Source organism: Camelus dromedarius, chromosome 22 (genome assembly GCF_036321535.1).
Source record: "Camelus dromedarius isolate mCamDro1 chromosome 22, mCamDro1.pat, whole genome shotgun sequence".
NCBI classification, from domain to species: domain Eukaryota; kingdom Metazoa; phylum Chordata; class Mammalia; order Artiodactyla; family Camelidae; genus Camelus; species Camelus dromedarius.
The window spans coordinates 22,597,648-22,621,349 of record NC_087457.1 but is presented as its reverse complement, the minus strand read 5'-3'; the positions used below and the strand labels follow the sequence as shown (position 1 = coordinate 22,621,349).

The 23,702-nt window shown below is 41.3% G+C and overlaps 1 protein-coding gene across 2 annotated transcripts in view; it reads left to right on the top strand.

Annotated features, from left to right (window-relative positions):
- The first annotated feature begins 8,311 nt into the window (after positions 1 to 8,311).
- MTMR7 (myotubularin related protein 7) overlaps positions 8,312 to 23,702 on the top strand; it is an 85,946-nt gene continuing 70,555 nt past the window's right edge. Inside the window, exon 1 of one of the 2 annotated variants that reach the window (XM_010995708.3) lies at positions 8,312 to 8,466. In XM_010995708.3, the coding sequence (XP_010994010.1) occupies positions 8,443 to 8,466 (24 nt within the window). In that variant the 5' untranslated portion in view covers positions 8,312 to 8,442. The remainder of the gene's footprint in view (positions 8,467 to 23,702) is intronic. The other variant, XM_010995709.3, reaches the window with a different exon arrangement.

The window sequence follows — 23,702 nt, the reverse complement described above, 5'->3', positions numbered from 1 at the left end:
CCATGTCCTTCTTCACTACCCATTCTGTCTTCCTTGGACTCCCAGACAGCGTGTAAAACCAGCTGGGGTCTTTGCCAGTTAATCCATGGATGACGTGAGCCCTTGCACATCTCTCCTGGGGTGGGGTCGCTGCATCTCCTGGTGCCTTTCAACCACTGGACAAGGCGGCGTCCCAGAAGAGGTGCCCCAGACGTGCTCCTCAGTTCTTCTACCGTGTAGCAGCAGCCCTGTTTCCCTCTGGATAATTAGGGTCAATCTCCACAGCGAATGAAGTCCCTCCTTTTTTTTTTGGCTTTTGGTTGAATGGCATGAGAACCACCACGACAATCTCAGTTTCCAGTTCAATAAAACCATTGTCGTGTCCCCCAGGGGAAATGTTTCTGCCTCAGTTACGACAGCCTGTGAACCAAGGAGCTCACAATTGCAGGGCCAGGAAGCAGAAATATCAAGCGTTTGGACAGGTTAAGAGGTTACGAAAATAAGAGGTGCCTCTCCTGCTTCCGCCCCTTGGGAAAAAGACTCTGGTGTGGGAAGCTTATCCAGAGCATACAGGCCATCCTGGAGGGCACCGCACCACACTTGCAAGGCATTCACTTCTTAGCTGGTATCATAACAGGAACTTTAGTAGATTATTTTATCCACCTATGAGGCCAGCAGCTTCCGAGCGAACAGACATACGACAAGACCAGTGATTCCTGTGGACATTTGGACATTTTCCCGTTGCTTTCCTTATTTTTGTGTAAAATGTTTTCTTTGGTGCGAAGAAATATTTTGTGGGCTACAGTGATGGTGAATGAACATGAAGGAAGTCCAATGATGGGGTGCTGACGGAGGTATTATGGGCAGGAAAGGTAAATCCATATTTAATATACGAGTTTATTTTCTTGAGGATAAATATCTGCCCCTTCCATGAGAGCAGAGGTTCAGTATAAGCAGCCTACCCCACAGGTGGCTGGTGGTCCCCCCGGGGTAGTGTTGCCTAGAACTGGGGGAAGACAGGGCTCGGCCTTGGTCCCTGCTGTGGGTGGACTGGGCAGCTGCCAACAGTGGCGGCCAAATCCGACTGGTGAGGGCAGGCTGCATGCTGGGCTCATAATAGCCTCTGCCCCTCCCTCCCTGGCCGCTTACTCGTGAGCCCACCAAATCAGCTCCGGGGTGGCTGAGGAGGTCTCACGCAAGTGGTAACCGTAGGATGGGTTCTCTTGTCCATATGATTATGGAGACTATCACTGTGTCACTGAAGCTGGTGTCCTCTGGTGAGTATTTTCATAGGACACAAATATTTTCATACCCTGGGCTCAACATGAGAAATCAATTTATAAATATTTTCCTTAGTTCTCATTGCCAATCTCCAATTTTTGTTCCTTCCAAGTCCCTGACATTTGAACAAGCAGCGGGTCTCATGCCTTAAACTGGCATAGATCTGTACATCTGGCCATCTGGCCTTCAAGGCATGTGAAATTCCCAGGAAAACTGCACAGGGCTCTGCCCGGGGGACAGACGCCCTCCTTGGTCTTTCGTGGCCACTCCCAGAGGAGCAGCAGGCTGCAGCCTTCCACCGCCGGCTCGTGCAAGCGTCCTGCAGAACCAGCTGCAAAGCAGGCTGGCGGTGTTCCTTCTTTTGTGAACTAGGTGCGTTCCACGCCCCATGAAGCCAGAAACGTGGATCGAGGGAGAGGAGCACGGGAGTCCGAACTGTCTTCTCGTGTGACTCATTTGCGCCTTCGGGCTCCAGGGGCATCTCTCATGTCCACTTTCTCCTGATGCCTGGGTGCTGCTGGCAGAGCTGACTCTGTGGCATGACGGATCACATCCAACTGAATGCATGGGCTGCTTCTGCATCTTTAAAAAATTGGCACAGAGGACCACCTCACACATCAGGATGGCTACCATCAAAACAACAACAAAAAATACCCCAAATATCAGAAAATAACACATGTTGGCAATGATATGGAGAAATCAAAACCCTTGTGCCCTGGTGGTGGAAATGTAAAATGTGCAGCCACTATGGAAAATAGTATTCCTCAAAAAATTAAAAGCAGAACTACCATATGACCTGGAAATTCCACTTTCAGGTGTATATTCAAAAGAGTTGAAAGCAGAGTTGCAAAGGGATGTATTTGAACACCCCTGCTCACAGTAACGTTATTCACAATAGCCAAGAGGTGGAAGCAACCCAAGCGTCCACTGACAGATGAATGGATAAACAAAACGTGGTCTGTGTGCACAAGGGAATATCATTCAACCTTAAAGAGGAATGATGTTCTGATGCACACACTGCAACACGGATGAACTTTGAAGACATCATGCTCTGTGAAATTAGCCAATCACAAAAAGACAAATGCTGTACGATTTCACTTATAAGAAGTACCTAGAGTTGTCAAGTTCAGAGACATAGAAAGTAAAATGGAGTTGCCAAGGGCTGAGGGGACGTGGAAATAGAGAGCTATCCTTTCATAGCTATAGAATTTTGGTTTCGTGAGATGAAACGGGTTCTGGAAATGGAGAGTGGTCATGATTGCACAACAATGGGAATGTACTGAATGTCTCTGAACAGTACGGCTATTTGGTTAACATGGTAAAGCTCATGTATATTTTACCGCAACTAAAAATAAAATAAAACTTAAAAAAATTAGCTCAAAAACATTGTGAGGCTGGGGAGACCCATAATAACCAAACTCTAACTGCAGCTTGCCTGGGGCCCTCACCGCGCCCCTCTCTGCCTTGAGTGTATTTGGATCCGCTGGGGTAAAAGGCCACTGGGAGCTCTGTTTCTACCACAACTCCCATCAGCTGGAGAGCGTTTTCTTACTCAAGGTCCCGTCCAGAGCTGCCGGCCCTGATGGCTAGCTCCTTAATAGGTAAGGGGGGTGCAATGTGAAGCAACTTGCCTGTCATGTTGGGGAAGCTATTTCAACACGTCCCAGACTACTGTGGATGTCTAGAAACTTCACCGAGATGGCAGGACCCTGAATTTTCCCAGAATGTATCTCCTCCCCTCCCCCCCTTGACACATATGTGCTTTACTTGGCCATCTTGGAACCCCCTGCGACTTTCTCTTCACTCATCCAATCAGCATGATGTTGTCCAGTATGGTTCTTGGAATAGTGGACGGCTCAAGGTCCCCTGAGGACAAGCTGTGACAGAGATGCATACAGTTACACTTCCAGATGAAAACAAACTGCTTATGATGATCTCTGCTTATTGGAATGAACAGACAAGAGTTATTTTGGAAGAAGTAAATTTTGAAATGAACCTCAAAGGATTTGATAGATGGGACAAGGGTGAGCAAAGACATAAAGGTAAGCAAATTCAGGATGTAGGAAGTGATTGCCTGACTAAGTGGTACCTTCCAAAAAGTGTTTATCGAACACCTAATAAGAGCCAGTGACTTACCCACTGAGTCTGTAAAAGAGAAAGGTGGGGTGTAGCTGGTCTTTAGGTGACAGAATAAGGAGATGGTACTTCATTCAGGAGGCAATTGTAAACCACTTGACAGTTTTTTAAGATGGAGAGTGATGTGATTAGAGTTACTTTTCATGAAGAATGATGGGGCAGCAGAAGCTAATATTCTAATGAGGAAGAGTTAATGAGGATCTGAGTTAGAGCAATGACAGCGAAAAAAGTTGAGGAAATGATGTGGAGGAGGAACCCACATCTGTCTGGATGTGGGGCCAGTAAGTGACATGAGCCAAAAGCAACTCGAAGGTTTTGAACTTGAGTGCGATCAATAGGAGAAGTAATAAAATCAAGAGAAGGCTTATGTTAGGCAGAAGATGATGCTGCTGATGATGATGATGGTGATAACTGATATTATTAGACGGGAGCACCTTGAGGGCAGGACTGTGATTGCTTTGGTTTTCAGTTTTATCCCCAGTGCTTGGCACACAGTGAACACTCAGTAAATATTTGTCACAAAATCTATGCTCGATCTTGTCAAAAATTGTCACATCCACCCTAAGAAGGAGGTATAAGTATGTTCCATTTTTTTCTTATCATTTCTATTGTTTTATTTTGTACTACCTCAGACATATAAACGTCTCTGTATATAGAGAGATACCTACTCCTCGGCTTGAGAAACAGAGCAATACAGATATTATCCATTTTACGGGTAAGAAAACAGAGGCTGAGTGGTTGAAAGCTTGCTCCAGGTCACACAGCTAGTGCATGATGAAGCTGTGATTTGATTATAGGGCTGTCTGCCACACCTCGTTTGTGACATTGATGGGATGTCCAGGTGGAGGTTCTCAGCAGTTGGATAGAAATATAAGATGTGAGGCAGAGAGAATTCAGGACTAGCAGTATTGACCTGGGAATCATCTGCACCAAAGTCATGGCAGAAGGGACAGCAGTGGGAAGAGAATAAACAGTCAGTGCTCTGAGGACACAGGCTTGGGCCTGAGCAATGCGCCTTCTTGGAGGGAGAACAAAATACAAAAGTCTATTTTAAAACCTTGCCTGTCCATGGAGTAAACGCTCTTTTTCTGCTGGCCCAGAATTTCCCTTTTGGTTCCTGGAAAAAGGGCGGTGCTGCATGCAATCCACAGAGGGCTTGTTCTCTGTCTCTGGGGCAGGGCGAGGCCAGAGAATGCATCAGTATTCTGCATCATCACATTTATAAAAATCCTGAAGGTGAGGGTACTTTTCTCCAGGTGAAACCCCTCTGACCATGTCAGTCTGGGTCTCACACGCTTCCGGCTGAGGCTCGGCTCATGTGGGGATGTGTGCCCTCAAGGACCATTAGGCTCAGCAGAGCTGAATAGGATTTATTGTTTGTAATCATTAGCAATACTACCCCCCGGAGGAAACAGTTCTTGACTTCACTCCAAATCAGAGGTTTTAGTTGCCTCAGGAGAAATGTAAGAATTCCGGAAAAAGTCTTGCAAGTGCTTGATAAGTATCCAAATCTCCTCAGGCCACTGAAGATCACAGAATTTGGGAATGTTCCCAGTGAATCTCAAGTTTGTGTTTTAAAATGCCTATAGCAATATTATTTGCAACTATGGAATGTCTTTGTGATAACAGATTTTTAAAGATGTTCTCCAGAGGAAGTTTGGTAATATACAATAAAGTAGTTTAGGTCTTGGCCGATGACACATTATCCTTAGAGCTCTTTGATGACAACCCCCTTTAAAAAGATCAGTGACACAGAAGGGAGAGATAGTACATTATTTTGACTTTCAGTTTCCCTTCTCTATAAAGTCAGGATGGCCTAGGGTAGGTGTAAAACTTAGTCAACCTTTAAGTCTCAGTGGCTTCATGCAACTACCACAAAAATGTGCTGTTTTCACTCACGAGAATCAGCCTGACTCTTCAGAGTAGCTCCCTTGCAAGTAACAACTTGGGGAAACAGTCTATTTTTCTCTTCATTTCAATCTGCTACTGAATAGTTTGGGGCCACAATCATGTTCTTTACTTGGAGCGAATTAATCATCATTATTTTCTCGATAATTTCAAGATGAGATCTCCAAATATTAAGACAAGGGGTGAGAATGCTGAAGGGCCACACAGGGTTTGCAGAACTTTGGCTTCAAAGTGACACATGCCACTTTTCACAGAAATGGTCCATGGCCCCACCCGACAGTGACAGAGTTGAAAAGTGTAGTCTCCTGTGTGCCTGTGAAGGAATTGAGAATTAAATATTGATGTGTTCAGTCATACCCACCATTTCCACAAAGGTAAGAAGCACTGAAATGTGAGTCACTGATGATAAAGCGAGGACAACCACACTGTTTGCTGGCAAGGGGAGAAACAGTGTGATAAGCATGCAGGTAGTGAGGTCGTAACCTGATTGTTGGATATTTTGCTTAATGGTAAAAAGGGTTATGTTGAAATATACTTATTTTCCATCCAGGATTCACGAATGCTAGAGAAAAATAGCCATTTTCCATCTCACTGGGCAACAGTGACATAGTGTAAGTCTGGTTGTGGCTCCATCTGCAAATTATGCATTTTCCCCCCATTCTTACTTCTTGGTTCTGGGGCCAGGTGGAGAGATTTCTGCTCTGTGGAGACTCAGAGGTGCAACATTTATCCAAACGACCTGTTGTTCATTCCAAACACACCAGATATCAAACTTGAGGAATTAAGTATATGATCCTGAGTTTACCTAGTCTTTTCTGTATAATTAATACAGAAAATGTTGGGAGTAGACCAATCTCCTTGAGGCTACTTTTGGCATTTCCACATGCTCTGTTGCCATCTTACTGGTCTACCTTTCACTTCCTTGTTGATACCCATATTACTGTTATGGAATTTAGTATCTTTCTCCTCTGGGTCTTCCTTCGATCTCCCAGCATCTTGTGCATCAGTCCATTAATATCGAAGTTTGTTAACTAAATGAATGGCTGATTTCACTTTCTGCCCTTCTTAGGATCGACACAGTCGGCAGTTTCAACAATGTACTCTGGGTTCCCCTGCCTCACTGCCCTCCAGCTCTTCCTGCTTTGTCTAGTCTCTTCTGCCCCACTGGGTGGTGGTTCAGAGAAGCAGTGAAATGTGGTGATATGAGGCAGTGTAAGTACCAGAAAGTGCAGCGTGGCTGTCTGGGCTAAATGCAGTTTGTGATCTAATAAGCTGGATAGTAAATGGGGCTGGGGGACAAGTCGAGGAGGGTTCCTCAGAAAACTATTCTATCAGATCAAAATGTTTGCTTATAGAGATTTCTTTCCCTTTTGTCATTTTAGTTTTAGTTTATTGTACATTAACTTATCCTAATAATTTGAATGTAATTCTTGACTCATTTTAATCTACTGCTGATTTTATAGCTATGATTAAAGGAAGATGTATTTGTGAACTAATCTGGAAATTTTTTCTTAGTATTAGGCTATTTAAATAGTTCGGATTTTCACCTACCAATGTGTGTTCTGGGTGCTTTAAAAACCTATGGTAATATGTAAGGTCAGAAATACCTGTATGTAAAAATTACTCAACAAGTAAACCTCTGATTGGCCCACTTGTAGAGGGCTAGAGAGCCCTGAAATCATATAATTCTAAGATCATTATCCCATTCAGAATGCACTCCCCTCAAAATGGATATAGAATTCCTAGTACTGATAGAATTTGGAGATGGAAGTTAACTTTGAGATCGTTCAGGCTGGTGACTTTCTCATTTTACAAATGAGGAGACCTAAGCCAGAGGCTGAACTGGAACCAGAATGCTCCTGACTCTATTCCTGGTGTTTTTATAGTAATAAAGAAATTATCCTCTGGGTCAGTTTTGTCACATGCAAACATCAGTGTATTGTACTTGTCCAAACTGCCTCCTACCCAGAGCAGAAGGAGGATGAAATGATAAAAGACCTGTGAAGGTGATTTGGAAATTAAAAAAAAAAAAAAAGCAACATTGTACTGAGTAAATAAACATTTATTTGGAAGGCTGTGACATGTCTACCATGTACTGGACAAAAAGAGATAAGGAACAATGTCACAGCCAAAAAATTTTACAATCCAGGTGGAAAGAGAGATGAGTAAAAGCTAGGAAACCATTGTATAGGTATTATTCTAAGAACTATGTACAGTTTTACGAAATATCTATCAGTTATCGTTGCACACATAGGGTTTTAAGAAAAAAAGGTGGAGGGGGCTATTTCTTCTCTTTGACTTTTCCCGATGGCTTAATAATAACGATGGCAACAACTACGCAATATCGTAAACGGAAAAGGGATACTTTGTAATGGATGCTTTGTATCTGTATTTCCCAGTTCAGTTAGCGCTAAAGGAAGATGGCAAATGAGCACTCAATACGGTGCCAAGGAAAAGCGTCTCTTCCAACAGCGTCTCTTCCAACAGTTCCAACAGTGAAGTCGCAGGTGGATGTGAGATGCCTGACTTAATAGCACCTCCTGGGCCGCTAACACTTCTGCTGTTAAAAGTTTTGCTCTCCTCCCAAATGCTCTGCCGGCTGCTCATGTGCTGAAATATACGGACAGAAACCACTAGGCCACAGTGGATATGGAGCGCTTGTGGCAGCCTTTTTCCGGCCCCACCCTGACGTCCCACCTATCCTGGGGCGCTCTGGAAGGAAGCCGATGGGCGGTGTGGAGCCGCGCGTGGTCCCATCTCTCCTCCAAGACGCCACACCCGACACAAGGCCCCCATTGTGTCTTGGGGAGCAGCAGCCCCGCAGTCTTACGCTGGCTGCCCCTCTGGAAGGGAAGCGAGCGGCTCTTGCCAGGGCGACCCCAGCAGACACTAGGTGGGGCGGCGGCAGGCGGCGCAGGTGGCGGGAGAGCACGGGCGCGCGCTCTAGGGCCGCGCGGGCGCCCGGGGTCCCGCACGCCGTCCTCGCGCGGGCGCCGCCGCACCTGGGGGCGGAGCCAAGCCCGCGGCCCGCCGGCTCCCGGGCGCGAAGCCCCCTCCCCTCGCCCCTCCCGCCGCGCTGCAGACGCGCGCAGGTACGTGAGGCCGCGCCCGGCTGGGACCTGCAGACGTGGGCCCGCCATGGAGCACATCCGCACGCCCAAGGTTGGTGGCACGGGTGCGGGCGGAGAAGGGCGAGCGGGAGCCGGAGGAGGGATGCTGAGCCCGCGGAGGCCCAGCTTCCCTGCCCTGCGCCGGCCGAACCGGCACCGCCCGCGAGGGAGGGAGGAGGCAGCGCCCGAGCATCTCCCGGTTCCCCGGGAGGCTGGGCTTCCTCTTGCTGCCTCACAGGCCTAGCGTTGGCTGCTGCAGGATCTAACCTCTTGTCCTTGGGGGTGCGCAGTGGACATAGGGGTGGACGGGAGGGAACCCCAGTTGTCTGTTGAGTAATGGGGCTGCTTCTCTGCTGATAAACGCTCCCTTCTGGTTGCTGCTTTTTTTTTTCCCCCTCCCTGTTGGCTGCTCGGGGCAGTTGAAAGAGAAACAAGCTTTCCCAATGACAGGTGCGAGGAAACTAGTTACTTGCAGGTGAATCGAATGCATTGACGCTTGTTGAATCTAAGGGTCCAGACCCGCCCAACTTGCCCGCCTGCTTCTCCAGCTGCAGGCCATCAGCTACAGTGGCTGTTACACGGAACTCGTGGTCAGTGTTCGCTGTAGATTGAATGTTATTATCAATCCTTCCATCTGCTTGCTTTTTCCAGTGGGTTGAAGCTTACAGATTCGTCTACTTGTGTTTTAAACACCAGCTTTTGCCAACTCAACGAAAGCAACTGGTCCCTGATCATTTCAGTTAAGTAACACTGGGAACATTGACTGCTGTACCAAACAACCTTTCCACTCGTAGTTGAACTCGTAAGATAATTTAGAATGAAAAAGATGAGAAACATTCCTCTTTGATAAAAACCCTAACCTAGTGAGAAAATCTATTTCAGAAGCCTATTGGCTCTCTCTCCTTACTGCCACTACAACTCCTTGTGCGTCCAGATGATCTCATGTTCAAAATCTAGGCCCTTGACAGAGTTAAGTCAAAGCTGGGTCTGAGTGGTCAGAACTTAGGAGGCCCCAGGGATCCTGTTCATCTCTTGAGGCCATTGCTTTGCAGTAAGTCCAGTAAGAAAAACGCATTCCTAAATTCTGGAATGGTTCCTAAAGTGCCTGTTTGTAAAAGCAGCTTTACAGTGATCTCATGTCAGTGGAAGAATAAATCTTTTAGGTTGCTGGAAAATGTCAGTTGCAACAATAAGTTTAAATTGTATTGATTTTGCCCTATGGAATTAAGTTGTTACTTCACAATCAGGAAACTGTAAACTTAGAGGAGAGTGCTATAAACCGCAAAATAGGTGGCTCAAAGCTTTCAGGGTTTAAGTGGTGCTAAATAATTGATTCCGGAATGAGGCGTTTAACTCATGGACTCGTTCTGCCCTTGCCAAGGGCATCTCTTCTTTGTCATGATGAAGGGGGCTCTTGATAAAAATGATACCTGATGTGAATGTCAATGGCAGGAGTGATAGGGTGTCCTGAGCCTGGATGCTGTTTTCCTGTGGAATGGGAATTTGGGGAGTGAAGGCCTTTTCTCATCTATTCAGACTCATTCTGTACAAAGCCATGCGTGCCAACCTGAAGAGCAAGCAGTGTTCTCACTTATTCTTAAAAGTGGTTTTTGTAAACACCCTCTAGGCAGTGTGCTACTTCAAACCAGAGATCCCCTTCTATGAGGAATGAGAGAAATGGGGGGGAATGCACGATTGTCTGAAATTTCACTGAGTTGAGAGTCATTAATATTTAGGATAATGCAGGTGGAAGAAATTATAAAAAACTACCGAGATTAGTGGATCTGATCCATTTATCCATTCATTTCATTCCATAGGCATTTGAGAACCTTTCCTGCAAGAGGCTCCGTGTTAGGTCCTGGGAGCGGAAAGCACCAGGGAGCTCTTGGTGTGGAAGGGAGGCGGTTGTAAATCTGGAGAGAGATGTGTCCAGGGGACAGTGGGCAGAGAGGGGATGGATGAGGGATCCACTCCACGACACAGGTTGAGGGAAGCCTTCTTGGAAGAGCTGAGTCTTAACATGCCAGGCGCCAAGGAGGACCGGGAGCACTGGAGGTGCTGTCAGGCAGTTGTGTAAATATGGCGTATTGTAATAAGTCATTACTACTCCAGAGACACTGAAAACCTTAGCAGCGATTAAGATAGAAATGATGACACGATTCTTTGAAGTTAAACATCATGTAGTTAACCTTCATCACTGAGTTAGTTCCTGTTACACAACATAGTGATTTGATATTTTAAACAATTGCATTTTATGTTTTTAAGTGCAAAACTATCCTAGTGTAAATGGAAAACAGAAACAATACTGCTGACAGAGATTGTGTTGTAAAATGTATAATTATTGATGGTCATATTCATTGTTGTTTTTGGCTTCCATCATACCCTGCGGGTAGCCTGCCTTAGATTTCATGGTTTCACATGTTAGGTGGCTTGTGAGGAGTATAGACAAAATTTGTCTGACACACTGTAGGTTTGAAGTAACATTTACCATAAGGGTAGCAGGGTTTTATTTTCAGAGGAAAGGAAATGTGTGTAGAATGTACAGTTGTTTTCCTACTACAATGACAGTCATTCACTTCCTCTTGGTAGACTGTGCGATGTCCATCCCAGCTCTGTGCTCTGATTCAGTCTCTGGAGTGCAGTTTAAGGAGACAGACACACGTAAATAATCTGGAATCCTTCCCTCATCTTCCTTTCTCGATATGTGTGTGTGTTTAACTGAAGCCTTGAACAGAGCATATGCTGAGCTGGGTGTTTCTCTTCCAGAATGGTTCCTGCATAGGAAAAGAAAAATGTTCCCAGGACAAGCTACTTTGCAGTTGGGTGAAGTGAGGCCACCGAACATTATCTGTACTTGTCACAGTGGACTTTTGAGAGTCTACTGCACTGCCTGGCTTTCTTTGCCGCTCTGAAAAAAGTTTTTTTTCTGGCAAGAAAAAACCCTGCAAGAAGCTTAGGGATAATTTGGGTTCAAGTATTACTCATATATAAAGCCTCCAGGGCTTTTAGGGTAGCTTGACGTGTTTCACAGAGTTTGGTTTAGTACCAGATAGATGCTAATGTGTCTAGGATCCTGGCCAAGTAATCGCTACCTTTTATGCTTTGTTCTTTCTGGAAGACATTTTCCCGTTTGACAATAGTGGTCTTGTTCACAAGATCTTTCTGTACTAGAGATCAATAGAGTTACCAGGAGATTGGCTTTATTGGTGTCTCTCAGTGTGGCTATTCCATCGGCACTAAAAAATAATGCATTTTCAGGTTATGAAATTATGCTTACTTTTGATCCTATATTGGGAAAAACATAGAGATTAGCCACTGTTAATATTGGAGAATATTTCCTTCTGACGTTTTTTTCTTTGAATGAATACTCAAAAACTGTTTGTTTAGGATCCAGGATCACCCAGTTTGATTTTGTAGTGTGCTTCTTTTAACTGACCCTATTGTGGTCTTTGAAAACATGCTTTTAGAGGACTGTGTAATTTTTTATCCTATGGAATGTCATTATCACATTAACCATTTCCCCTTAAGGCTGTTCCAATAATATGATGGTGAATTATCTTGTTTATTATTATTTGCATATGTCACTATTCCCTTAGGATACAACCCTAGATGGACTTACTGTGTCACAGGAGATGAACAGTTTTATGGTTGATATATATTGACTAATGACTTTCCAAAAATATGTCAGTTTTCAGAAATAGGATATAGTGTCTTTCTCAGTGTACCATTGCTTTATTATTTTTAAGAAAATATTTGCTAAAGAGGGCATGGCACCTCATTATTTCATCATTTTAAAAAAATTTCTAGTGCGATTGAAGCATTGTCTAAAGTATGTTTATTGACCATTTTGTTATTTTTCTGAATTATCTATTTACATCTTTTCTCCGTTTCAGTAGTTGGTTTGTGTGTGTGTGTGTGTGTGTGTGTGGTGTGTGTATATTTAAAATCAGCTTTACTGAGAGAATTTACATACTATAAAATTAACTCTTTTTAAAGTATGCAGTTCTGTGCTTCTTTGTATGTACACAGTTACATAACCATCACAACCATCTAATTTCTGAACATGTCACTCCAACAAGAACCCCCACACCCATCAGCAGTAACTCCCCATTTCTCCCTCCTGCCACTTGCAGTAACCACTAATGCACTCTCTGTCTTTGTGTATTTACCTTTTCTGGACATTTCATGTAAATTGAATCATGGAATATGTGGTCTTTTGTGGCTTGCTGTCTTCACTTAGCATAATGTTTGAAGGTTCATTCAAGTTGTAGCGTGTACAGTACTTTGTTTCTTTTTATCTGTCCTGTGCACATACCACGTTTTGTTTATCCGTTCATTGGTCGTTGGACGTTTGTGTTGTTTCTGTTGTTTGGCTGTGCTGGATAATGCTGCTGTGAACTTTTGTATGCGAATTTTTGTGTGGGCACATGTTTTTATTTCTCTTAGGTGGAATGTCACTTCTCTAGAAGTGGAATTGCTGGATCAGGTGGTAACCCCATGTTTAACGTTTTGAGGAACTGCCAAACTATTTTCTGGAAGTGACTACATAATTTTAAGATCCCACCAACAATGCGTAAAGGTTCCAGTTTTTTCATGTCCCTGCCAACACTTGTTATTGTCTTTCCCTTTTATTCACCCTAGTGGGTGTGAAGTGATATTCATCTTGGTTTTTTATTTGCATTTCTGTAATGACTAATTATGTTGAGCATCGTTTTGTGTGCTTAGTGATCATTTGTATATCTTCTTTGGAGAACTGTCTATTCAAATCCTTTGGGTTTGGTTTTTGTGTGTGTGATTTTATTTTTTAACTGAAATATGGCTGATTTATAATATGCTAGTTTCAGGTATATAGCAAAGTGATTCACTTACATGTATCTATTCTTTTTCAGATTCTTTTCCATTTTAGGTTATTACAAGATACTGAATATAGTTCTCTGTGCTATATAGTAGGTCCTTATTGTTTGTCTGTTTTATATATAGTAGTGTGCATATGTTAATCCCAAATTCCTAATTTATGTCTCCCCACCTCCTTCCTCTTTGGTAACCATAACTTTTTCTGTCTGTGAATCTATTTCCATTTTGTAAATAATTTCATTTCTATGATTTTTCTTTAGATTCCACGTGTGATATCATATGATATTTGTCTTTCTCTGACTGACTTCAATTAATATGATAATTTCTAGGTCCATCTATGTTGCTGCAAATGGCATTATTTCATTCTTTTCTTATGGCGGAGTTGTATTCTATTGTATAAATATACCACATCTTCTTTATCCAGTCATCTGTCAACGAACATTTAGGTTGCTTGCATGTCTCAGCTGTTGTAAATAGTGCTGCTATGAAAATTGAGATGCATGAATCTTTTTAAATTAGAGTTTTCAGGTTAGAAAACCCAGACATAAATCCATGCACTTATGGTCAAAGGAGGCAAAAATATACAGTGGAGAAATGACCGTCTCTTCAATAAGTGGTGCTGGGAAAACTGGAAAGCTACATGTAAAAGAATGAAATTAGAACGTTCTCTAACACCATATACAAAAATAACCTCAAAACAGATTAAAGACCTAAGTATTAGACCGGATGCTGTAAAACACCTAGAGAAAAACATAAGCAGAACACTCTGACATAAATCGCAGCAGTATTTTTTTGATCCATTTCCTACAGTAATGGAAATAAAAACAAAAATAGACAAATGAGACCTAATTAAACTTAAAAGCTTTTGCACAGCAAAGGAAACCATAAATGCAATGAAAATACAACCTACGGAATGGAAGAAGATATTAGTGAACAATGTGACTGACAAGGAATTTATTTCTAAAATACACGAACGGCTCATATAGCTCAGTATCAAAAAAATCCCAAACAACCCAATCAAAAAATGGACAGAAGACCTAAATAGACAGTTCTCCAAAGATGATGTACAGATGGCCAATGGGCACTTGAAAAGATGCTCAGTATCGCTAGTTATTAGAGAAATGTAAATCAAAACCACAGTGAGGTATCACCTTACACTGGTTAGAATGGCCGTTGCCAAAAGTCTACAAATAATAAATGCTGGTGAGGGTGTGGAGCAAAGGGAGCCCTCCTACACTGTCGGTGGGAATGTAAATTGGTGCAGCCACTAGGGAGATCCGTATGGAGGTTCCTTAAAAAACTAAAAATAGAGTTTACCATGTGTTCCAGCAATCCCATTCCTGGACATATATCCAGAGAAAACTGTAACTTGGAAAGATACATGCACCATTTGTTCATTTTTAATTGGATTATTTGTCTCTTTAATTACTGAGCTTTACATATTATGAATACAAACCCCTAATCAGATGTACGACGTGCAGATGTCTCCCTTTCTCAGCTTTCTTTTCACTGTTTGATGGTGTCTTTTGAAACACAAAAGTTTTGAATTTTGATGAAGTCCACCTTATCCAGTTTTTCTTTTGTCATTTGTGCTTTTGGTGTCATATCCATGTCTATTTTTTTTAAAGCCTTTTTTTTAATGATTCAAAAATTATAGAAATATTATATAAAATTTGGTTCAAAAGAGCAGAAAGAAAGTAAAAGCCATGCATAATCTCAACAGCCAAGAAGAACTGCTGTTAATTTTGTGTATATTGTCAGCCCTTTTCTTTATATGTAAACAGGAAAACAATATAAAACAAAATGAGATTAGTTTTCTCTGTGTGTGTGTGTGTGTGTGTATGTAATTTGGGGGGAGTGAAAACCTGTTTTTGTATGTCAGTATACTCTTAGTATTTTTCTCACACTATAATAAACACTCTTCTGAAAGGAGATTTGTCATGACCGCACGGCCTCACACTGTGTGGATGCATTAGAAGTTATTTAGTGTTGGGAGGTGGTTAATTCTCTGTGAGTCTTAAACATTTCAGCACTTTTGTTCTGAACTGTCTTTTCAAGGGTGATTTTATAGCAACCAGCCTTGGAAGAGAGAAGTAGTGTCTCCCCTGGGCAAAGGGGAGATTTGTTTGCTGTCCGGGATAGTGAAGAATGTTTCCCCCTGGGACAGAGGTTGGTCAGGGTTGTTAGCAGCCCTTCTGGAAGACTGGCGTGTCTCACGCCCTGAGCTCTGAGTTTCCTGCCTGTGACTCGCGGCTCTGTGTGCAGCATCCGCTGGGCTGCTCCGCGTGTCCCTCGGACGTGGCGCCCCTGCTCCCCACTGTGCAGAGAGCAATGAAGTCCTTTGTTTCTGAGCCAGGAGTCTTGTGTCTTCTGTCAGCATCTGTGGGTCTGCGGCAAGCTAATTTATTTTAATCTGCAGTTAAATTAATCTGCAAGCAGATTAAAATTTCAGACATTTTAGAGTTTTCGACGAAGTCTCTGCCTTCCTGTTTACTATTTAATTTGTCTCCGTTTTGTCACTAGAACAAATAACTGTGATAGACATCGGTGTATTTAAGGTTGTTGCCTCAGATTAAGTTTCTTAAGTGTGTTTTCAGGTACCATTTCTGTACATTTCTTGTAGATTTTTGATGTCTTCTGCTAGATTTTCTTCTAGATTTGTGGCTGCTCTACCAGTGTAGCAGGGGAACTTTCATTATTCTTGAGGGTGATCTTACGCAGTCTGGTTTCTCATTCATTTCTGTGGCTTTGTTTATGCTGAGATTGGATATGCTTTTGGTGGCTGTTGGTAGCAGTAGCGATGCTGTGGTGGTACTGATGGAGGAAGATCCTTGAGTGGGCCTGGCTGTGTGCTGGTCCTCACAGTGAGCCTGTTAGGTGAGTGCTGCTATTTTCCCCATTTTACAGACGAGGAAACTGAGGCGGAATAAATTCAGTCAGCTTTGCAGGGCAGGGTGAGGAGTAACCGGACAGTTTAGCTGCGGAGCACGTGTTCTCAGCAGCTCTGCTGTCTTGTGCTGGGCCGAGGAGAGGGGAGCGTGAATGGGGTCGTGGTTTCAGCGCCCGCACACTTTCAGGTCCAGGCCCCAGCTCTGCGTGCATTTTACCTTGAGGCCAGTGGGCTGCCTCTGTGGGACCACATGGTCCCCTTGGTTTTTCTTATTATTGCAGCTTGATGTGATCAAAAGAACCAAGGTCAACATTTTGTTTCAAATTAGGTCTGTCTGAAGACATATTATGGCCCAATTGTTAAGGACTCTTTTATTACCCAGTATTTAACAATATTGGGGAGGCAATCTGTGTAATCAAATACACTACCTCACTACAAAAACAAAGCTGATAAGTTTGTTATGGTGAAAGATGCCAGTTGAAAGTATAGCTTTGGCAGTCAATGTTTGCTTTAGTTTTCCAAGTGAAAATGGATTGTCTGAGCCAGATAATCTCAGAGGTTGTGGTTAAGCATTCTTCAAGAATCACCCACACTTCGTGAAATCCTCACTTTTAGTAGATTAATTTTTATTTTTTATTTTTTTACTTTTTTTTATTGAGTAGTAGTCATTTTACAGTGTGTCAAATTCTAGTGTAGAGCACAATTTTTCAGTTATACATGAACATATGTATATTCATTGTCGCATTTTTTTTCATTATGAGCTACCACAAGATCTTGTATATATTTCCCTGTGCTATACAGTGTAATCTTGTTTATCTATTCTGCATTTTAAAATCCCAGTCTGTCCCTTCCCACCCCCGCCCCCTTGGCAACCACAAGTTTATATTCTATGTCTATGAGTCTGTTTCTGTTTTGTATTTCTGTTTTTTTTTTTTTTTTTTTTTTAGATTCCTCATATGAGTGATCTCATATATTTTTCTTTCTCTTTCTGGCTTACTTCACTTAGAATGACATTCTCCAGAAAAATCCATGTTGCTGCAAATGGCGTTATGTTGTCGGTTTTTATGGCTGAGTAGTATTCCATTGTATAAATAAACCAAATCTTCTTTATCCAGTCATCTGTTGATGGACATTTAGGCTGTTTCCATGTCTTGGCTATTGTAAATAGTGCTGCTGTGAACATTGGGGTGCAGGTGTCATTTTGAAGTAGGGTTCCTTCTGGATATATGCCCAGGAGCAGGATTCCTGGGTCATATGGTAAGTCTATTCCTAGTCTTTTGAGGAATCTCCATACTGTTTTCCACAGTGGCTTTCCTTGCTTCCCTCTCCCACTCTTATTGATTTAGATGTCTTCTTTTACAATTTTGTGTTTATTCTTTTTGTAATTCATGGCAGTTATCTCCTTTCCAGTTGTAAGTTTCTCATTTTTGTAGCATCCTGCTTCTTTTCTATTTAGAGTAGACCTGTGAATATTTCTTTTAGCATGGGTTTAGTGTTGCTAAACTCTTTTAGTTTTTGCTTGTCTGGGAAGTTCTTTCTCTCTCTTTCTATTCTATAGGATAGCCTTGCTAGATAGAGTATCCTAGGCTTCACCTTTTTTTCATTCAGGACTTTGAATCTATCTTGCCACTCCCTTCTGGCCTGTAGTGTTTGTGTAGAGAAATCAGCTGAGAGCCTTATGGGGGTTCCCTTGTAACTCACTCACTGTTTTTCTCTTGCTGCCTTGAGAATCCTTTCTTTATCCTTGACTCTGGCCATCTTGATTATGATATGTATTGGTGTGGGTCTGTTTGAGTTCTTCCGGTTTGGGACCCTCTGAGCCTCCTGTACTTGGATATCTGATTCCTTTAGGTTTGGGAAGTTTTCAGTCATAATTTCTTCAAATACCTTTTCAATCCCCTTTGTTCTTTCTTCCCCTTCTGGAACCCCCATTATGCATAGATTGGCATGCTTTATATTATCCCATAGGTCCCTTATATTGTTTTCATTGGTTTTTATTTGCTTTTCTCTCAGCTGTTCTGATTGGGTGCTTTCTGTTGTCCTGTTTTCTAGGTCACTTATTCGTTCCTCTGCATTATCTAGTCTGCTTTGCACAGCCTTTAGGTCAGCTCTCATCTCAGCAAATGAGTTTACTAATTCTACTTGGTTCTTCTTTATAGCTTCTGTTTCATTTTTGACATATTTTATATCTCTAAACAATAACAATATTTCTTTTAGTTCCTTTAGTACTTTGATCACTCCTTTTTTGAAATCTTGATCTAGTAGGCCATTAGTGTCTATTTCCTTGATTGTGCTTTCAGAGGATTTCTCTTGATCTTTTAATTGGGAGTGGTTCCTCTGCTTCTTCATATTGCTCGTATCTCTCTGGCACTGTGGCTTACACTTTTAGTAGATTTAGCAAGAGCTTAGTTAAAGTCTGGTTGTTCTGAGTGCAGGTTGGGTGTCAGGACACATAGTGTGTTGTAGACCTTAAGAATATGTATTCATTTTATACCATATAAATGCAGGTAGCTGCCAGGTAGCTTTACAATTAGCGGAATATAACTTGTATGTGTGTGGGGTGTGTGTATGTATGTGTGTGTTGGAGAAAATGGTATGAAGAAAAACAGCAAAATACAAGAAAGAGAGGAGTGTTGGTGGGAGTGAGTTAGGATGATTATTTGACATATACTGATAATACAACCTTCCCGATAAAATGACATTTGAAAAGAATATGAAAACGAATATACATACGTTCTTATATGACTGAAGCATTATGTTATACTCCAGAAATTGACTCAACATTGTAAACTGACTATACTTAAGTAAAAATATTTTTTAAAAAGTGACATTTGACCCGAGACCTTGAAGTGAGGGAGCAAGACACCCACTTACCTAAGGAAAGGAGAGGGAATGTCTAGTGCAAGGGTCCAGAGGCAGGAGTGTGCTTGGAGTCTTCAAGGAATAGCAGAAAGACAGTGCTGTTGAGCAGGGTAATGGTGAGAAGTGAGATTTGGGGAGAGCAGAGGTGTCAGGAGATCCACAGAAGGGGTCCAAGCTCTGACTCACATTTAACAGGATGTTGGGCAAAGATAAACTGGGTGGGGGTGGGAGGGTAGGCACAGATGGAAAGAGGGGACCAGGGGGTAGTGATGGAGATGGGAAGAAACTGGATATATTTTACAAGTAGAGTGGCGAGGATTGACTGGTGGAGCAGATGTGAAAGGAGAGAAAAGGAGGGGTCAAGGATAATGCCAAGGTTATTTGTCCCAGCTCTGGAAGTGTGGATTGCTGAGATGGAAAAGCTACAGGGGGAGAGGATGGGGAATGAGGTGGGAGGGAGCCCGGGGCTCAGTTTTGGACATGTTGAGTTTGAGATGCCTGTTAGACTCAAAGGCAAGTTCCTTGGTAAGACCTGTGTACCCCCTGAGGGAACCACAGAATGACAGTACAAAAGTGGCATACTTTATAAATAGGGCTGTTTCTTTTTTAAAATTATTTTATTAAGGTTGCAAACCCTTTTGAAAATAGTCTGATGTGAACAAATTCAGTCATTAAATACAAATTCTGGGAAATTTTCTCATAAATCATGTGCTTGTGTGTTCAGTCAGAGTTCCCTATGGATTTCATTGTTTTTAAGGGCTAATTCATGTTGAATTATTTTCAATTGAATATTGAATTGTGTATCTTGTACATAAATAATGTTTATTCCCAATAGTTTAATTTTTTCCTTTACCAAATTTGCCTATCATTTATCAAGATGCACTGTAAACAGACACATTTCCCAGCATGAGAGGAGTGTAATATTTAAAGTTCTGCTAGATGGTTCCTTTGTAATATGCAGGATTCTGTTTTGCTCTGCTCTCTGTGTTTCAGGTATTTGCATCTGTTTTCAAAAAGCAAACAAATACACTTATAACTCAACAATAAGAACAAAAAACAAGCAGCTCAATTAAAAGCTGGGCAAAGGACTTGAACAGACATTTCTCCAAAGAAGATACGCAAATGACCAATAAACACATGAAAAGATGTCCAACATCACTAGCTATTAGGGAAATGCAAATCAAAGCCACCATGAAATACTGCTTCATACCCATGAGGATGGCTATTGTAAAACAAACAAACAAACAAACACCCCCAAAAAACCAGACTGAAAATAACAAGTGTGGGCAAGGATGTAGAGAAATTGGAATTCTTGGACATTGCTGGTGGGAATGTAAATGGTGCAGCTGCTGTGGAAAGCAGTTCGGCAGTCCCTCAAAAACTTAAACAGAACTACTGTATTACCCAGCAATTCCACTCCTTGGTATATGCCTAAAAGACTTAAACACAGGGGCACAAACAGATACTTGTATGCCCATGTTCACAGCTGCATTATTCACAATAGACAAAAGATAGAAACAATCTAAGTTTCCAGCAACAACAGAATGCGTAAATAAAATGTGGTACATACATTTAGCGGAATATTATGTAGTCATTAAAAGAGAGTTCTGATTCATACTACAAAATACATGAATCCCTACAATGTTTTGCTGAGTGAAATAGGCCAGAAGGGCAGCTATTGTATGATTCCACTTTCATGAGATGTCTAGAATGGACAACTTTCTTAAAGACAGAGGTAGAGTAAAGGTTAACAGGGGAAAATGAAAGTTATTACTTAACAGATGTAAAGTTTCTGTTTCAAGTGATGAAACAGTTTGGAAATATTGGTGGTGGTTATACAACACCATGAATGTATTTAATGCCACTGAATTGTACACTTTAAAATGGTTAAAATGGTAAATTTTATGTTATGTGTATTTTGCCAAAATTTAAAAAAAGAAGCAAAAACATTGCCTGGCACATAACCAGTGCTCAGTAGATACTGAGTGAGTGAATGTGTTGAATGAAGGAATGAATGCCAACTATACTCAATTTGGCAAAGGTACACCAACTGTTAGCATTATCGTTGGGGGACAGTGTGGCTCTGAAGTCAAGTGACCACAATATAAATTCTTATTAGATATATGATTTTTAAAAAAATTTTGGCATAATTTTTAAAAATGAGAAATAATTCATGTAACATAAAATTTACCCTTTTAAGGCGTACAACTTCAGTGGCTTTTGTTATAGTCACAATGTTGTTTAACCATCATTACTATCCATCTAATTGCAGAACATTTTCATCACCCCCAAGAGAAACTTTGTACATGTTATGAATACCCAACTTCATACCCATTAATTCATTTCTCTCTCCTTACACTCCTGAAAACACTAATCTACTTTTTGCCTGCACAGATTTGCCTGTTCTGGACATTTTATATAAATGGAATCAGATTGTATGTGGTCTATTGTAACTGGCTTCTTTCATTGAGCATAACGCTTTCAAGATTCACCCATATTGTAGCCTGTATCAGCACATCATTCTTTTTTATTGCTGAATAATATTCCATTGTGTAGATTCACTGACATTTGTTTATTCATTCTTCAGTTGATGGATTTTGGGGTTGTTTCCTCTTCTTGCTTGTTATGAATACTGCTGCTGTGAATACGTATATATAAGTTTTTTTGTGTGAATATAAGTTTTCAGTTTTCTTTGGTATATACCTAGGATTGGAATTACTGGGTTATATGGTAACTATATGTTTAATCTTTTGAGAAATGAACAAACTGTTTTCCAAAGAGGCTGCCTCGTTTTATAGTCTCAAGAGCAATGCATGAGGGTTCCAGTTTCTCCTCATCCTCACCAGCACTGTTATTGTCTGTCTTTTTTTATCATAACTATCTTGATGGGTGTGCAGTGTTATCTCACGGTGGTTTGATCTGCATCTCCTTGATAGCTAATGATGTTAGGCATCCTTTGATGTGCTGATTAGCTATTTTCATATCTTTCTTGGGGAAATAGTTATTCAAATCCGTTGCTTATTTTTTAAGAGACCTTTTTTAGGTGGAGTTTTAGATTCACAGCAATACTGAGCAGAAAGTACAGAGATTTTCCTCATTCCCCCTCCTTCACACATGCATAGCTTCCCCCCACCAGAGTGGTACATTTGTTGTAATTGGTTAATCTACATTAATATATCATTATCACCCAAAGTCTGTAGTTTACATTAAGGTTCACTCTTGGTGTTGTACATTCTGGGTTTGGACAAATTTATTATAACATGTATCCATCATTACACAGTGTCATACAGAGCAGCTTCACTGCCCTAAAATTCCTGTGTCCCACCTGTTCATCCCTCCCTTCTCAACCCCTGGCACCCACTGATCTTTTGTGTGTCCATAGTTTTACCTGTTTTAGAATGTCATATATTTGGAATCATACAGTATGTAACCTTTTCAAGTTGACTTCTTTTACTTAGTGATATGCCTGTAAGTTTCCTCCATGTCCTTTCTTGCCTTGATAGCTCATTTCTCTTTAGTGCTGAATAGTATGCCATTCTGTGGATGTATCACAGTTTATTTATTCACTTGCTTACTGAAGGACTTCTTAGTTGCTTCCAAGTTTTAGCAATTATTAATAAAACTGCTATAAGCGTTTGTATGGGTTTTTGTGTAGACATAAGTTTTCAGCTCCTTTGAATAAATCCCAAAGAAAGTGGTTGCTGGATTACATGGGAAGAGTATGTTTAGTTTTGTAAGAATCTGCTACACTTTCTTCCAAAGTGACTATACCGTTTTGCATTTCTGCCAGCAATGAATGGGAGTTTCGGTTGCTCCACGTCCTTGTCAGCATTTCGTGTTGTCAGTGTTTTGGATTTTGGCCATTCTCATCAGTGTGTAGTGTATCTCGTTGTTTTAATTTGCATTTCCTTGATGATGCATGATGTAGAGCGTACACTTTTTTGCCATCTGTTTGTCTTTGGTGATATGTCTACGAAGGTCTTTGGCTCATTTTTAATCAAGTTGTTTTTTTTTATCAGAAATGTATTTTGCAAATATTTTCTCCCAGTGTGGCTTGTCGTTTCATTTTTTCCTGACAGGGTCTTTTGCAAAGCAGAAGTTTTAAATTTTAATTAAATCTAGCTTTTCAGTTCTTTCTTTTGTAGATGATGCCTCTGGTGTTGAATTTCAAAAGTCATTACCAAACCCATAATCATCAAGATTTTCTTCTGTGTTATTATGTTCTAGGCTTTTGTTCATTTTCAGTTGTGTCATCTGTCTTTTTATTGTTGGGTTGTAAGTCTTTGAATATTCTTGATACCAGATCTGTACCAGATATATAACTTGCAGATATTTCCTTCTATTCTGTGGGTTTTTTTTTTCACTTTCTTATTGTTGTCCTTAGAAGCACTAAAATTTTTAATTTTGACCAAGTCCAATTTACCTATTTTTTCTTTGATTGCTTGTGCTTTAGGTGCCATAGCTAAGAAACCATTACCTAATCCAAGGTCACAAAGATTTACGCTGTATAGGTCTTTGATCCATTTTGGGTTCAGTTTTGTATATGGTGTAAGATAGTGGTCTACATTTATTCTTTTGCATGTGGGATTCCAGTTGTCCCAGCACCATTTATTGAAAGACTTTTCTCATTCCCTTTAATTATCTGGGCACCCTTGTAGAAAATCAGTTCACTCTAGTTGCAC